The sequence below is a fragment of the Alosa pseudoharengus genome, unplaced genomic scaffold (genome assembly GCF_046254945.1).
Source record: "Alosa pseudoharengus isolate Yale_2024_CS ecotype anadromous, Long Island Sound unplaced genomic scaffold, YU_APseudo_1.1 YU_APseudo_1.1_scf_6, whole genome shotgun sequence".
Classification (NCBI taxonomy): Eukaryota; Metazoa; Chordata; class Actinopteri; order Clupeiformes; family Clupeidae; genus Alosa; species Alosa pseudoharengus.
Genome location: NW_027468848.1, coordinates 22,545,306 through 22,562,644, shown reverse-complemented (window position 1 = coordinate 22,562,644; position 17,339 = coordinate 22,545,306). Strand labels below are relative to the sequence as shown.

General features: G+C 40.7%; 2 protein-coding genes across 2 annotated transcripts in view; both read right to left on the bottom strand.

The window, feature by feature from the left end:
- The window catches only part of serinc5 (serine incorporator 5), a 29,536-nt gene extending 27,686 nt beyond the window's left edge, over positions 1 to 1,850 (bottom strand). The window contains exon 1 of the mRNA XM_076270652.1: positions 1,486 to 1,850. Coding sequence (XP_076126767.1) covers positions 1,486 to 1,512 — 27 coding nt within the window. The 5' untranslated portion in view covers positions 1,513 to 1,850. The remainder of the gene's footprint in view (positions 1 to 1,485) is intronic.
- Positions 1,851 to 2,197: 347 nt separating this feature from the next.
- On the bottom strand, positions 2,198 to 14,178 carry cdk7 (cyclin-dependent kinase 7). The gene is made up of 12 exons (XM_076270082.1): positions 14,090 to 14,178; positions 13,595 to 13,654; positions 13,401 to 13,434; positions 13,039 to 13,106; positions 12,748 to 12,816; positions 11,816 to 11,926; positions 6,613 to 6,731; positions 6,254 to 6,353; positions 3,696 to 3,782; positions 3,171 to 3,320; positions 2,733 to 2,877; positions 2,198 to 2,470 (listed from the first exon to the last, which is right to left on the bottom strand). Exons 1-12 carry the CDS (start codon positions 14,153 to 14,155, stop codon positions 2,442 to 2,444), a joined length of 1,038 nt encoding a protein of 345 aa, XP_076126197.1. The 5' UTR covers positions 14,156 to 14,178; the 3' UTR covers positions 2,198 to 2,441.
- Positions 14,179 to 17,339: the final 3,161 nt, after the last annotated feature.

The following is a 17,339-nucleotide window of genomic DNA, read 5'->3' as shown; positions in this document are numbered from 1 at the left end:
TGTGAGGCTTTGCAATCCAATAGACAGCACCCCAGACACATGCACACATATTCGTGTGGATTTTAGTGCAAAGGTGACAAAACTGAATCACCATCTTTGCAAGGAACCTAGTAAACCTGAGAAAAATCACAGAAAATAACACACAGAAACCAAAAGCTGTTTTGGTCAGTGCCTTTTGTCTACTCTGAATGACCCAAAGAGGAAGCGTTCTGTAGGGATAACCCTGTGTCAGACATTCCCCATGTCAGCAACTCCATGGCAGTTTGTGTGTGTCAGACATGCCGTATCCCCAAGATGTCTGCCAACAACTAACTCCTGACAGGTCTACACTAATGAGACAGAAATCCAGAGACTGAATCCCCTTTGGCTGCTGGGATCTTCCCCCTCCTTTTCCCAGCACTAATCTTATGCAAACAAACCGCCTCACAGATTCTACAAGGAAATGAAAAGACCACCCGCGGACCACGTACAATAATAAAAGCTCAGCCTGTAAATGAGGTCCACTTCAGGCAGAAATTAGCATATGGAGACTGTAGCAAGGACAATATTGACCAAAAGACCCTCCTTAAAGGGAAAATGCGACTGCTGCTTCATAATTTAAGATTAGCCGAAAAGAAAAACAACTAGGCATCTAAGCCACTCTTACAATGTGCTGGCTTTAGCTTTGATGCATTTTTATGAATACCACCATCTAGAAAATCTATGTAGCCTATTCAATCAAATAGCCTACATAGACTGTGCAATGTATGATTTGCCATGTTAGTGAGTCATGCTCAGGGACGATATTGGCTACCAAGTAGCACCTGTGTTCAGGATAATGTTGACAATAGACAATGTAACTTCTAAAAATATTCCAGCTAGGGTTAGGCTATATTGAATCGGACTCAAAACGGCCATTAACTCCAATCTAAACACAATGTCCGGACAGGTCTTTCCCTCCATTATTTAGTTGGTCTCATATGGGGGTCCTTGTAAATACCCCGAGGAAATTTCAAGCGAGGAACACAGTAGCCCAGCCAGGCACTTGCTCATCTTGCATATTGGCAACTACGCAGCCAGCTCGCCAAAATGTCAGTTGTTAAAAGAGAGACGACAAGCGAGCTAGCCAAGTATTTGATAAGAGAGTGGCCTGTATAGTATACGTGTTTAACCAACTTCACATGAGTTTGGAGTTGCTTAGGAGTATTGTTTCTTTGTTTCAATAGGTTTTAAATCCAAAACAACTCGACAATATCGAATTCATTCCTTAGCCATGTAACAGATGTTTCCGACGTCCTAGAACGACCAATATTACCATAATACAACTTTTTATTTGAGCATAACGTGACATTCCACACAAAGTTTATCAGTTCTTATTCAAACAATGAAAAAATGCTAGCCCAGGAGCTACTGAACGCGTTCAGTCCGAATGCTAACGACTCCCTTGTATGTCACCGGGAAGTTTAATCTAACAGAGCGTGATTATAAAATACGGTATCTACTCACCTGACTAAGACAGCATGGGTTACACATTGTTAACTGTTCAACTCGCAGATCCAATCCAAGACTGACGTTATATCCTCTTTATTCGATAATGTATCAGTCTTTGGATTCAGTGATATCGCTCCAACGACTTCCACCTATCCTCACTAGCTCGACCAGCGTGCGTCTACTGAGCGTCTAGGCAGACAAAAGGCATTGATGCGTAACTGAGTACACGACCCAGAGTGAAGATGGGCGACGGCGACGCTGTATGGAAATTTTGGGCAGGATGTCCTACGTATTTGTCTGTTTGCTTTAGAGAAGAACGATCACTGGTGTGATGCTTGGCTCGATCTTCGATGCCCAAGTAAGCCTTCAAATGACATCCAAATGAATTTTCAACAATTAGCTACTTCCGTTGTCGTCATGGCTTTCGACCGAAACCGAACACACAAACCTAACGTTACAATATGTTGTGGACGGAACACTGTTGGCAACGTTTTTCTATAGTTCTTCATGAATAACGTCACACTAAATGAATTACACAACATGATGCACAACAAATTTACCATGTAACTTAGTAGGTTATATAAGCTACACATTAGTGTGTTTACATTCAACTGACAGAGCAGTGATTTGACCTTTTTTTTCTTTGTAACCTATATTTTCAAAACAGTCCCTCATTCAGCACATTTGAGATTTAACACACAAAATGAATACTCAACAACAAAACAAGACAAATTAGTCATAATTTAATTATGCAAAGCATATACAAAACATCTACAAAAATAAAATAATAAACAAAAACACACATCACCACTTGTTCCAGCAGACCTACACACTTCACATTCCATTTTACAGGCTCAGTCATTAAACTTTTGTGTAGAGGCTCCTGAATTCCCCAAACCAAGGAACATAATCGTGGAAATGTGTCTTGAGCCTCTGCCACAGACAGTGGGCTATCTGTTCCACTGTCTCACTCAAAAAACCAATTTCTTGGACACAGTCCCTGAAATAAAACAGTGAAGTCAGAATAATTATATATGGTTCAAAACACACATCCATGTATGACCCAATTGCCTTGTCTGACAGATTTTTATGAAGAATTTGCAGTTCACTTGCAGTCTTCTCCACAAAATGCAAAAAGGTAGCTGGACAACATTAGTACAATACAAAATGGCAACATAGGTCTCTGTTAGATAGATCTCAACAAATGTTACAGCCTCAGTCAAGGTTGCGCAGAATAGCAGTGATACAAATTGTAGACTAACCCTCAGATATGGCATCACGCTTTCGTTTGGTCCCTAAAACGAGGTTCTCCTTTTCTTTTAAAACTTCTGTTGAGCAATTTGGCCGTGGAAGCTGAGGTCCTGGGGTTGGTCCCGGCCTGTTGCTGAAATACCTCATCTTAAGGGCCTGCATGGACAAAGTAGAGGGATTGGAGTGAGTTTTCAGGTCTTTCTCTAGGCATTGGATTAGTTACATTTCAGCTGGATTGGGCAAAGCAGAAAACATATAGGAGGCAATTCACCACCACTGATAAACACCTGTTTAACAGCCCAGGATGCTTTATACATTATCCCCCCAGAATTTTACAAGGTGGATTAAGGAGCTTATGAGCTGGTTTCTTACCACTTTGTGGCATTAGCAAGGAATGTTTAGAATCATAGTGTCAAGCCAGGAAAGCTGGATGTCTCAGGATATCTGACCTGTGTCGCTGTGAGCCGGGTAGAGGGGTTAAAGGTGAATAATCCCTGCAGTAGCTCCAGAAGGTCATCCCCAGCTGCGCTGAATATATGCTCAAGGGGAGTTCCAGGGAATAACTTAAATGACACGTAGTCAGGGAGGTTGGTCATCCCCTTTATAAGCATACAAACACAAAGGCGTAACAATTGAAGTACCACAAGAGCAAACTGAAAATTGTAACCACATGCTTTGAAATAGGCGTTCATAATCATCACCCTGCAAAATGACCACTCTAGAGTCTTGCTGCATTCTTTTCCACTGAAAGACCAACTGAAATAACAAATTACGTGACATAGTCCACTTTCGTAAAGATTATAAAATTACCCTTGTATATTCCTTGGAGTAAAATAATAATAATAATACATAATAAATAAACAAATCTGATATCTTTGGTATTTTGAGTCTAACAGCCAGTTTCTTTTACGTTTAGAATTTGGAATTCATCAGTGTTCATGTTTAGCTAGCAAACTGCTATAGATAAAACTTACCGGCCATGTTTCTTCTGTTGGTGTTCCCAAAGCTTCAAATATTTTTGTCAGCTGATCTAGGTCTGAGTCTCCTGCTAAGAATGGCAACTGAAAGCAAAAATGGAGAGAATGGTCATAAAAATTATAATAGATAAGGGTTGCTATGTGCAACACACAGGACATGGCTTCCATTCACATGGCTCACCTAGTGTTGAGAAAAGCTTAGCATGCCACTCTAGAAACCTCATGTATAAACCCATATCAGGGACGGACTGGCCATGTGGCATACCGGGCATTTTCCCGGTGGACCGACGCACCTTTTGGAACGATAAAATAGGCTATATATAATTTAATTAGTTTGGCCAACGAATAGCCCAAAGAAAGGACAGTCAGCGGCCCATTGGTTCATTTTCAATACTGACACTGGACTGATCCAATAACAGCTCGTCAGGCCCCACCCCTCCCATTTTGGCTCAGAGCCAGGATTCTGTGAGCGCATCAAAATAGTTACTTGAAGTTACACATTGAAATTACCGAGGGTGCCAGTAGTGCCAATTGTGCTGAAATAACACCAATGTAGAAGTTTCAGAAATATACAATATTGCAAGTAGGCTAGCCTGTCAGCAACATGTAGAAGTTTGTTGAATTTGAGCGAGGAGATGTAAGCAAGCATACAGAGCAGAGGGACAGTGAGCAGCAGCAGCTGGTGGAGAGTGTAGCCTAGTTGAGGGTAGGCCTACTATACATGATAACAATAACTCAGTAGTGATGGAGCAGGTATGTGTGACACGACATACTGACGATGATGATTATGATGACTTATTAATTGCAATAATGTAATGACATGGTAATGAATGTGCTGTGATCATAATAACAAATAGCGCAACTTAAAGTTTTCTAAATGAATGATTTGCAAACCTGGACAGCAAAAAAAGTAAAAGTGTCAAAACGACTTTAATTGTTGGTCAGATTGATCAGTGTGCGTCAGACCAAAATTCAACATCGATGGCATGAGTGATGGTTGGTCTCGAAAGTAGGGCGTCGAAAGGGTTCTCGGAAGAGTTCTCTTGGTAAAGATGGACTAAAAGACTGTAGACTGATGGAAATGTAGGCTACAAAACGTTAAGCCATATTCATGCACAAGCTAACTAAGCTGTATACGATAGGCTACTGAGAGACATTAAAGGGAATTAGTTCATGTAGGTGTACTGTTCTAAAATGTACCAGCAATGTAGGTAGGTAGTATAGCCTACAATAATAAAATATTTCCACTAACAGGTAACAAAGTTGCCCTGTTTATTGTGTGTTGTTTCAGTTATCCTATAGTGATAACTGGTATAATTTACAATAAGGTCTACCACAAACATAGGTAATTTAGTTCTTTATACATAGGCTTCAGTAATGGTATCGATTGAGCATTTTATAGTTTAAATCTGAATAATTTGAAATGATACTTTGAATTCAAGCAGAAACTCTTCTTTCATAATTGCTTGTATAGCCTACTTGAATATGGAAATCATGTGCTTCATGGCTACCACTGATCAGTCAGAGTGATAGTGTAGTAAATATTCAAAAAAAGTCCTGTACTACTGGGCAGAAAAAAAAAACAATGTGAAATAGACACAGAGCATGTAGTGTGTTAAGGTTGGTACATGTATGTTCCAGAAAGTTTAATTCTACCGTAGTATTATATCTTAAAATTAATATAGGCTATACAGAGGACAAAATGTTGCACTCTGTGTAGATTGTCAAGATTGTACTCTCTGTAGAGAAGGGCCATCTGAACACAGCAAGTGAAACGTTAGCCTGTCCATCAGCACTTTATTTTGCCGATTGCAGTCTGAAGAATATGGCAGTTGCGGACAGTTACTGGGCGGGGACCATAGCTTCACATGTATATTTGGTTAACAAGAAAATTAAGCAAAGACGGCAAAAGGTTATCTGAGGATAGAAAAGTTTCCATGACAACACCCAAAAACACTTTGTAAGGTGGATTGATGACAAACCAATAAGGGATATGACAAGACGTCAGTCATCTACTGAGAAGATGAACCCCAAATTCTGATTGAACTGTTACATATAGGAAATAGGAGGACCTTTGACCCTTTGTGAGGATAAAGGATGGAGCACACATACTCCAGCCTCAGACTTTGTGCAGATCTCAAATTGGGTTAAATATTCTGCAGCACATACAGTCCCTCTACTGCTCAGTGTTACATTGGCTTAGACTTAGTCAGGCTGTGTCACTTTGTAGCATTGTGATGAAAATATTGACAGTTCAACGGCTACTTTCATCTCAGCGTGTTTCCTTGGATCGAGGTTTTCCAGAGTGCTAATTTGGTCTTGAATTGAACGGGTAGGTGTGTTTTTTCCACCACAATAGCCACTGAGGCCTATATTTGTCCATTTTCAGTGGTCCACGACACTTAGTTGAAAATATATGCATATTTAAGGATAATGCAAGGATTCTGCATTTACAGTAATTAGGTGAGGCCGACCGATTTGAGGGCCGCTTGGGCCAAATATGCCAGGGCTGTCTTTTTGTCCCAGTCCGTCCCTGGCCCATATAATGATCTTACCCTGAGAAGCAACTCAGCAAGTATACAGCCCACTGCCCACATATCCACGCCAACGCCATACATCCTGGCGCCAAAGAGAAGCTCAGGAGCACGGTACCACCTAAAATGAAAAGATCATACAAAACTTCTGCCATCAGTATGTTCTTAAATAAAGCAGCATCAAAAATATTTTAAAATAAATCAAACAATTTTAATCAGCATCCCATCCCACTCACCCCTAAGTCACATTACCACTTACGTATTAGAGATGTATTATACAACTCTATTACAACTGTAAATCAAGGGAATTACATAATCACTGTACATGAGAAAAGGCTGGACAGCAGTATATGGAAGAATAAACTAAAAAGACACAGTACCGTGTAACAACTTGATGTGTGTAGACCCTGTTTGGACTTCCAAAAGCTTTTGCCAATCCAAAGTCAGCCAGTTTCAGGATCCCATTTTCATCTAGCAACAAGTTATTTGGCTTTAAATCCTATTTGAAACCAAACAAGAAAAACAGATTGGATTCTTAAATGTAATTTTAGATGTATCATGAATCTAACACCAGCATTATATGTTAATTATATGGTGTCTTTCATGGGATTCTTATATCTATGGTCAATTAGATGGACATTCCTTTTCCCTTCACTTTATCTGGGATACACATGTTGTATTAACCATTAAATATTATGGGTAGCCAATAGCCACCTGCAATGTTTGACAATAACAATGATAGGCTATTTCCTTCTACAAACACTTTGAAAAAAACAAAAAGACCGTGGTATCTTTTATCAGTCATAACAGTTTGATTGTTGCACCATCTCTGTTTGTTTCAATATAGTCTCCCCACCCCCACCCTTCATCACATGGAGATAACAACTATGTTGTTCCTCTGCGTCAAAGGCACTTGAACTGACTTTCCATAAACCACTTTGTTCTCTTTTTGATCATGAATAGCAATATGGGCCATTTCTCACAGAAATAAATACCATAAAACTCATTCTCTGCTGACAATTATGGTTGATTTCTAAAAGCAATGACTAAGACAGGCTGAGGTAAAAGCACATAGAAAAGAGGCTTCACTATTATTTATATTAATATTATTAATTATTATTCATTACATGATTTATTACATATTACATTATTACTGATGGACCACCTACTATGGCTCTGAGAGGATGCCGTTAACTCAGTATAGTTTGACTCTTTCATGCTCGGACTTTATAACCACACCAAGACAATAAATCATCACAGCTGCCCTTGAATTTCTTTTTTTTTTATAAAGACACACGGAATGCAAGCACACATCTATGTGGAAATTACACTACCCCAGTGTACCCCAGAGTGCAGCCTATGACACCACCCTGTGTAAGATCCACTGTACCCTAGAGTGCAGCCTGTTTTTGTGCTTCTTTGCTCGCTTTGAAGCACAAAACAGCACTTGCCCACAGAAGACCCCTCCCCCTCCACACGAGCAGCCCCTGTGCCTCTCTGCCGACAGCGTGAAGAAGACACTTGCTGCTATCAACACCCGTAAAGCAGCAGGCCCAGACAACATCCCGGGTCGTGCGCTGAAGGACTGCGCTGAGGAGCTTAAGGATGTCTTCACAGACATCTTTAACACTTCCCTGAAGCAAGCCATCGTCATTCGTCCCATCATGTTTCAAAGCTGCCACCATTATACCTGTGCTGAAGAAAACTGCTCCATCCTGCTTTAATGATTACCGCCCCGTGGCACTGACACCCATCATCATGAAGTGCTTTGAGCGGCTTGTCATGTCACACATCAAATCCATTCTCCCCCCCCACCCTGGACCCCTTCCAGTTTGCATAACGAGCCAAACGGTCCACAGAGGATGCAATCTGCTCTGCCCTCCACCCAGCCCTCACCCACCTGGAAAAAAGAGACTCATATGTGAGATTGCTGTTTATGACTTCAGTTCTGCATTCAACACCATAATACCACAACAACTCATCTGCAAACTTGACAAACTGGGACTCAGTACCTACCTCTGCAACTGGCTACTGGACTTCCTCTGTCAGAGGCCTCAAGTAGTACGTGTTGGCAACAATATCTCAAGCAGCATCACACTGAGCACGGGGGCCCTCCAAGGCTGCGTGCTCAGTCCACTGCTCTTCACCCTGCTGACGCATGACTGCACTGCAACCTACAGCAACAACCACATAGTGAAATTTGCTGACGACACAACTCTGGTGGGTCTCATCACCAAGGGCGATGAGACTCAATACAGGATGGAGGTCGACCTTCTGACCACATGGTGCAGGGACAACAACCTCCTGCTAAACGTCAGCAAGACCAAGGAGATTGTTGTTGACTTCCAGAGAGGTCACACCCAACACCTGCCACTGACCATCGACGGTGCTGTGGTGGAGAGAGTGAGCAGCACCAAATTCCTGGGGGTGCACATCAGTGAAGACCTCTCCTGGACCACCAACACTGCATCACTGGCGAAGAAAGCTCAGCGCCGCCTGTACTTTCTGCGGAAACTCAGGCGAGCAAGTGCTCCACCAGCCATCATGACCACATTCTACCGAGGCACCATTGAGAGCATCCTCTCCAACTGTATCGCTGTGTGGGGAGGAAGCTGCACTGAATACAACATGAAAGCCCTGCAGCGCATAGTGAACACAGCTGGAAGGATTATTGGTGCTTCACTCCCCTCCCTGAAGGACATTTACACCTTCCACCTCACCCGCAAGGCGACCACAATTGTGAGTGATGCAAGTCACCCCGCTCACAATTTGTTTGATCCACAAGAGGTACAGAAGCCTGCGCTCCCGCACCACCAGACTCACCAACAGCTTCATACACCAGGCTGTTAGGATGCTGAACTCTCTCCACCCTCGCCCCCCTCCACCCTCAGCCACATAACATCCCGGACTTTTGGACCCACAATGGCTGCCTTGCACTACTCCACTTGCACTACTCCACTTGTACACTTGCACACTTTGCAACTTGTTGTTGTTGTCCTGTTGTCCTGAAAACACTTCTGAACACACTTCTGCTGCTCTTGCATAACTTGCACCACTATGCCACTTGCATACTTAGGTCAAACAGAACTACCTCAGCCATTTATTGGCCTGACTTTTGCACTATTATATTGACTGTCTACTGTATGCACAATTGCACAATTTCAACCCAAATTGTGCTGCTCTTATTTCTTCATTGTATGTGCCTTCTTATTTACTTTTTATATTGTTTACTTGAATGTTATATTTGTCTGTGGACCTAATTGGTAAAATATGTCTTGTCTCCACTGTGGGATAGTGGGAAACGTAATTTCGATCTCTTTGTATGTCTTGACATGTGAAGAAATTGAGAATAAAGCAGACTTTGACTTTGACACCACCTTACCACCTAAGATCCACTGTACCCTAGAGTGCTGCCTATGACACCACCTTACCCTGTGTAAGATCCACTGTACCCTAGAGTGCAGCCGTGGCCTACTGGTTAGCCAGGGTTCTAAATTAACACCTGCCAATTAAAATTTATTTTGGCAGGTGTTAATAAAAACTTACTAGCCAGTTTGGCCGGTGATGCATGAGGCATTACATGCATGATACATAAGGCTCTGTTTTCGGTCATATATCCCCCGGCAGTACATTTCCCATGACCACTGTGCCGTAATGCTACGTCGGCTGCACGCAGTTTCCAGTGAAACCAGCGCGAGAGACCATGGAAACGAACGGAGCGTCTACCAGAAAACACAAGGAATTAGAAGAACGAACGGAGCCAGAGCAGGGAGCACAGACTGAAAGAGGAGGGAGTTAGCCAGTAAAGCAAAGTAAAAAGTACCTAGCACATGTACATAACACAAATACATAATGCATTATGAAATATTAACACAATTAACGCATTGTGTTTACCTATTTCCTTTGTGGGGGGCTGATGTCATGTAACGGAGGCCGCAAAACCTGAAGCAGCAAGATCGTTTATTTTATTGTCTATGAAGTTAGCTGAAGATGGAACGTGAGGAGCTTGTAGGCGAAAATTTTCAGTTTTAAAAATGTAGCCTTATCAGTTATCACCACCACCACACGCATCACTCACTGTGCGTAGGGCACCAAGAGACAGAGGAGGGACAAACATTTAGCCAATAAATAGTAGCTGTACTGCAAACTGTTTTTTACTCTTGTTAGAGAAAGTATACAATGTCAACATGCACCAACAGTATGTTACATAAAGATGATACTTTTCGGGTCCTCTCTATAAAGATCCAACTTGAACATAGGCCCTATGCTACTCCATTTAATTGAGAACGCGTCTGAGTGCGCAGGAGGAAGAGAAAACGAGTGGCAGGTTCTAGCTGGCTTGTCATTGTTGATGATAATTCATATCTCCTTTTTATTAAGTTAAGATTAAACTAAATGCGGCAGTGGTTGGGACAGACTTATGGGGGCAAGAATAGGAATGAAGCAGGGGATGAGGATATTGACAGAGAAATAGATAGATAGAGATCCCAAACATAAAATAAAGTGTTTGCACTTTCTGTGTATATTTTGTGGTATGTCTTCATGCCAACAATGTTAATAAAATGACCAAATGCATTCAGTGACACTCATCTCATAAACTCATAATTCTCTTATTTTCACCGGAAAAAAATTGGCTAATAGAAATTCTGATTGGCTAGTAACTTTAGAAAGTTACCAGCCACATTGCTGGTGATCAAAAAAGTTAATTTAGAACCCTGGGTTAGCGCTTCGGACTTGTAACCGGAGGGTTGCCAGTTCAAACCCCGACCAGTAGGAATGGCAGAAGTGCCCTTGAGCAAAGCACCTAACCCCTCACTGCTCCCGAGCGCCGCTGTAGCAGGCAGCTCACTGCGTTGGGATAAGTGTGTGCTTCACCTCACTGTGTGTTCACTGTGTGCTGAGTGTGTTTCACTAATTCATGGATTTGGATAAATGCAGACCAAACTTCCCTCACGGAGTAATGTAGTAAGAAACTTTGGCCAGGAAATTTGGTGTTTACCATATATGTATGTGTGCTATATTCAACCATTTACTCTTTTGGTATGGTCTGTGCACATGTTGGAGAAAGAGACTCTGCTGTAAGCAGAAAGTGAAGGAGAGATTTATGAGGTAACATCTGTGGAATGCCATGTGCAAGGTGTTTGTGCTGCCATGCTGAGTGTGTGTGTGTGTGTGACTCAAAGGAGTCTGTATGGGCCTCGCTTCGGCAGGGCTGGCGCCTAAGACCTTATTTACTGTCTTGGGGTCAATCTTGACTGGATTCCATAGATGTCGGTCATTATGGGATACAACCTTATAGATATGGTTGACTCTTTGGTAACTATGTCGTAAACAGGTTTGCGTACCATTAATGGAGATGTCATGTCTTGTCTGACTTGTCAGGGGGGTATAAAAAGTGTATCCTTGTTTGTAACATCAGACTGCGTCTGTTAGCAACACAACGTAGGTCTCCGGATTCGTGAATAAAGCTCTCTGAGATTTCTGACTCCACTCCTGGCTGACTGAGACTTCTCAAACAATCTCTAGACAAATTTCTGTTCCTACAGTATTTATACTTATACTTAGCCTATGACACCACCTTACCCTGTGTAAGATCCAATGCCGGTGCATGTACTCCAATCCCTGAAGTGTCATCAGTATGTAGGCTTTAATGTTGGCCGGGGTTAATACAAGGCTAGTGTCTTTTATAATCACCTGTTGAGAAGAGGAACGGTAAAAACCAACAGACGTTAAGACATTGTTAAGATGCTATTACAGAATGCTAAGACACAACAAACATGACAAAATGCCTCAATAGGCTAGATGATGTAATTTAATAAGATGCTATTAAAGAATACAAGAGACATAAAACTACATTTCATCTTACATCGCCACATTTTCCCTGCCTAACCAGCAACACCAAGAAGTCGAAAGAAAGATATAACGAAAAGAACACCAAGTTCTTATAAAAGATTCAAATAAAGTTTTATCACCTCTATTTATTACCGCACATTATGACTGCATAACCACAAGCGCTTAGTAATAATGCAAGAATACGCTGTAGGAGAGATAAGTGATTCTGCGTTTCCAGCTCTCAGATACCACAATGTCAGTAATGCAATACATTGGATCAAATACGATTCAAATGTTATATATACAGGTTATGAACTGAAGCAAGACATGTGTACTCATATGACAGACTCATGTAGATATCACAAATATCTACACACATAACACATTACAATATTGTGGTTTCTGCTTGATCTTCATGTGATACTAAGAATAAGATGAAGAAGAAAAAGCAAACATTCTTTTTTAATGTGCAGTCTAATTACTCTCACAGCCATGAACTTAATCAGAGATCCATTTCACATCATACAATCTACCATTTACAGTATTCAATTACACAACCCCAATCATCGGAAAAATAGACATATATCTGGTATACCAGATATATCATATATGTTCCCTTCATATTAGGACATCATATCAGCACTTACAATTATGCATATTTTACAGTAATTACAATCTCTTACCTCCAGATCTGTTTCCATGTAATCAAACACCAAACTGATGTTAGACTTGTGTCCAAAAGCATCTAATAGCTGTGGGATTCAAGAACAAACAAACAAACAAATAAATAGATAAAATAATTCACATTTTGTGAAATGCCACAGAGCAGCATGCTATGTAACAAAAATACGCCACATCCACAATTACATGCTTACTACCTTGGAAAGCAGTATTTATAGATTTGCATTCTACACAGAGTTCTCTAAAATCTCAGACTGGGCTGACTGCAAATATCTGAATAAATTCTCACATACACCTATAATGTTTGGGTGACTCAATTCCTGCAACAGCTTAATCTCTCGAAGGGCTGTCCGGTTAATGCCTGAAAGAAAACATGAATCAAGAATAAGGCAAGGCTCTTACATCCCCACATCACTTCATAATAGTCTACTGTACATCCAAGCAGTCAGGTTAACAGGAGCTGACACTTGTTGTCGAGAATACAACGCATCTGACTTGCGTGGTAAGAATTAGTGATACTGCCAAGTATGCATGGATGTGCATGTATGTAAGCTTCTTAAAATATCACTTACAACAGTTTGCTTACAACTGCAAATATTTCTGCACTTAATACACTACTAGGTCAGTGATGCTATTGAGTCCTGGGTTTACATACCATCTTTTGCTTCTGTTCTATGGCCAACTTTGATCTAGGAGGGAAATAAACATAAGACTAAAATAATCAGAAATGAATGATTGATGTTTGTGTTATATTGGAGTATTGACAATTCACTATTTAGTGATATTAAGTCAAAACATCATTGGCATAGATTGCCCATATCAACCCTTCCAAGTTATAAACAACCTTACTTTTTTGATTGCTACTATGGCATTTGTTGTTTTATCTCTGGCTTTGTAGACCGTGGCAAACTAAAACAGACAGAAACACTCACATCAATTTTCCGCACAATTCAGTAAGATTGTAAAACATTTAAAGATAGCGTGAATAAAGTTATATCGATATCCAAACTGGACACAATTACCCATCAATTCGTGTAGACTAAACTTCAACAAGCAAATGAGAAGCATCCTTTCTACATTAACAAAGCAGCTAACCCCTAAACAACTTTAAACACCCTGTTCTGTGAAGGGGGTACTTATTGTAGGATAGCCCAAGCTACAATCTATAAACTTGTAGTGTACGTTAATGATCTGATGTTAGCCATCCAAGTTGACTAGTTTACATAGCAACAGTATTGTCTCTGGTTTATTGAAAACTCTAGGACAAGGCTAACGTTAGCTTCGGGAAGAATGAGCCAAGGTATCCAGTGCTATGGGAATATGTGCAACAATGTCGTGTAATACCTGTCCCTCTCCAAGAAATGCCAGTTTTTCATAACGCTTGGATCTTGATTTCACGTCCATCGCCATGTTCGTATTTTAAACTGTCTGAAACTAACTTCCTGATTATTAAAAGGTCATTCTCAATAACTTCCGGTTCAAAAAATAAATACTAACTTCAAGAATGTTTGAACAACACCACCATCTAGTGGTGCTAGACTTGGAGAGGGGTTTTATCGAGTTAGAGACTGTTACACTGAAATGACCTTGAGTGGAGAGAGTTTTTTCCAACTCGTCAGTGGGTAGGCTGCTTGATTTGATTCAGATAAATTAACGGTGCCCCACTGCTCATCACAGCGCTGTCAATATTCTCAGACCTAATGTATATCTTATGTTTCATCATTATAAATATAGACCAGGCCTCTATTAAGAATGTATAAAGCACATAATTTGATTCAATGTAAAACCTATAGCCTATGAATATAATCCAATACAATATGACATGTGTCTAGTAATGTAATGGATACAGTAGGCTAGGGTACTTCAGAAGTGCAGCAGTTTAAGTGGGCTACACTCCCATTTGAAGTAGTATGGGATGAGGTGCTTTAGTTTTTTTATGGATCTCCTTTTCACTGTCTGAAATTGACCCACACAGAGGCACAGAGGCCCCTCTTGCTCACTCATACCGATATCTGTGAAGTTCCTATGAGGCTGGAAATAGTCTGCCTTCTTTTCAGTTCACACTGTAACATCTAAACATGTTACAAGGAATTGGTGTATTCTGACATTTACAAAATGATTTAGCCTATTCATTTCCCTAAATAGGAAAATACACTTTTATAAGTCATAGGCTTACTTTAATAAGTAGACCACAAGACAAAAACTTGGTGGCACAAGTTAGTCACTTCTGTTCATTAGCCAAAGAATGTGCCATAACGTTTTCTAATTAACTTAAAGGAAAATTCTGGTTTTTAGCACTTAGTCTCTTTTCTGGTTTGTTTTGGATGAACTAGAGTGGTGGACACTGACATTTTGACGATTGGTCCTGTCTCGACTTTTCTGAATCGTTTTGAATCGCCTTTGACTGCTCAGAGTGGCTGCCAACAGGCATACTGTAGGCTACTCAAACATGTCCTAAAACAACCCTTAACGTTCGTTTTCAAAACTGTGCAACTCACCGAGTGGTTAGTGGTGTTCGTTGATTATTAAAAGCAAATATATCGGCGCAATGTATATTTCCAGCCGTCTTATAGGCCTATTGTGGAACTATTTATTCACCTCACAACCGCATATAAACTTCCGCTCAATATTTGAACCTAAAGCATAGACGGTGGCACAGTAATATCAACGTGCAATGAGTCTTCCAGAAATCAATGGGATTTTACAAAATGCCAAATAAAACACGACAGAAACTGTATTTCGCTACGCTACTTGTTTTGGAACATCAACGAACACCACTAGTGATGGGCGAATAAAGCCTTGTGAAGCTTTTGAAGCTTCTTCCTGATTGTATCGCAAAATGATCCGAAGCATCAAAGCATCGAAGACAACACAGTGACCTCTGGTGGTCAGCAGAAATGACAGCGGCTATGAATTCGACACACCCGCGCACGAAGCTTACAACATGAACATGAAGGACAGAATGCACACATCATGCATAGCCTATGGCATGAGATGACTGAAAAATAAATAAATTAATTAGAACTAGGGTATAATGTTTGAATATAGTAGTGTGTTCAGCGTTTGAATTTACGTGTGTTCAGTTGGTTTTTAACAAACTGCAGCAAGAAATGCAGCTGTCTGCTATGTGGCAATATCAATTTACTTTAAAAAAATAAAGTGTAGGCCTTATCCAATAAACTGCCATACCCTACTCATAACCAAGAGGCATTATTTGGGTAATGTGTACTACACAAGCCGTTGTTAGAAAAAAAATAGTTTGTGAACATCGTTTCTTGCCGTAGGCCTACGATAGAATAGAGGTAATGATGGGGACGATAAATCTGGCGACGTGGGTTCAATCTCCGTGAGTCACTTTACGAGGAATCTTTATTAGGCTTATGCAATAACAAATATTTGAAATTTTACTTAAAAACTTTGAAGACTTCTTTAGCAGCAATGATTGCGGAGTAGGCTAACTAAGACACGACATAACACATGTTTTGTTAAATTAGAGCAGTAGGCTACAGAGAATACAGCAGTGTTACTCCTGTATCAGGGCAGCAGCAAACTTTCGAATCCAGCAAAACCCTTCGGTGACGTTTGAAGCTTCGGACGTCACCAATCACATGCTTATGCTAATTTGATACAAGCTCCAACACACTGTGTCAAAACAATTTGCTTCACGGGAGTGATACAAGCTTCGGTGCCTCAGTGTCGAATGTCCCATCACTACTAACCACTCTGTGAGTTCCACAGTTTTGAAAACGAACGTTAAGGGTTGTTTTAGGACATGTTTGAGTAGCCTATACAGTATGCCTGTTGGCAACCACTCTGAGTAGTCAAAGGTGATTCAAAATGAGTCAGAAAGGTCGAGACAGGACCAATCGTCAAAATTTCAGTGTCCACCATAGTTCATCCAAAACAAACCAGAAAAGGGACTCAAAGTGCTAAATAACGGAATTTTCCTTTAAGCAACCAATTTCACCTTCATCCTATACTATGTACATGTCAATCACTTCTTAACAGTTCGAGTTTGAGTTCTGTAACTCATGTTATGTAGTTAGATAATGCTTAAGAAGAGTTATATAACCCTTTGCTTTTTGTTTATCTCATGTAAACATCTTTCCATCTTGACAGAGGTGAAAACATATTAAGGTGATAGGAGTTGTATTCCTTCCCCCAAACCGGATCAAGCACACGCACACTTATTTTGCATGTTGTATTTTGCTAAAACAAACTAGCATTTGCATGCCTGCCCTCATCAATAATCCTTAACCATTGCCCTACTTTATCATCTACTGGCTGGCCTATCCTGAGGAGCATGCACAGGAAAGGTCATTATTTTGACCTGAAATATTTTCAATTTCAAGTTGTCAGTGGCTTGGCAGTATGGCTTTTTGCTTCATGCACTGGATCTATCTGTTTGAATCCTTTCCTTTCCTGTTTTGCAGAGCCTTTGAACTGTCATCTAACCGCCTGTTGGACCCAAGGGCCAACTGCCTATTTATCCAACCACAGGCTCCAACAAACCTTTGGAGATGTTTTCCATCAAACATGGTTTGTGTGAGTGACATAGAGTGTCTTTGTTCAATTTCATTTCTGACCATCTGTG

Coding starts and splice junctions, on each gene's coding strand:
- cdk7 (XM_076270082.1), bottom strand. CDS start 14,155: ATGGCGATGGACGTGAAATCAAGATCCAAGCGTTATGAAAAACTGGCA. Junction 12,817..13,038: donor GTCACCCAAACATTATAGGT/GTATGTGAGAAT, acceptor TGAATCCCACAG/CTATTAGATGCTTTTGGACA. Junction 3,783..6,253: donor TTGCTGAGTTGCTTCTCAGG/GTAAGATCATTA, acceptor TTTTGCTTTCAG/TTGCCATTCTTAGCAGGAGA.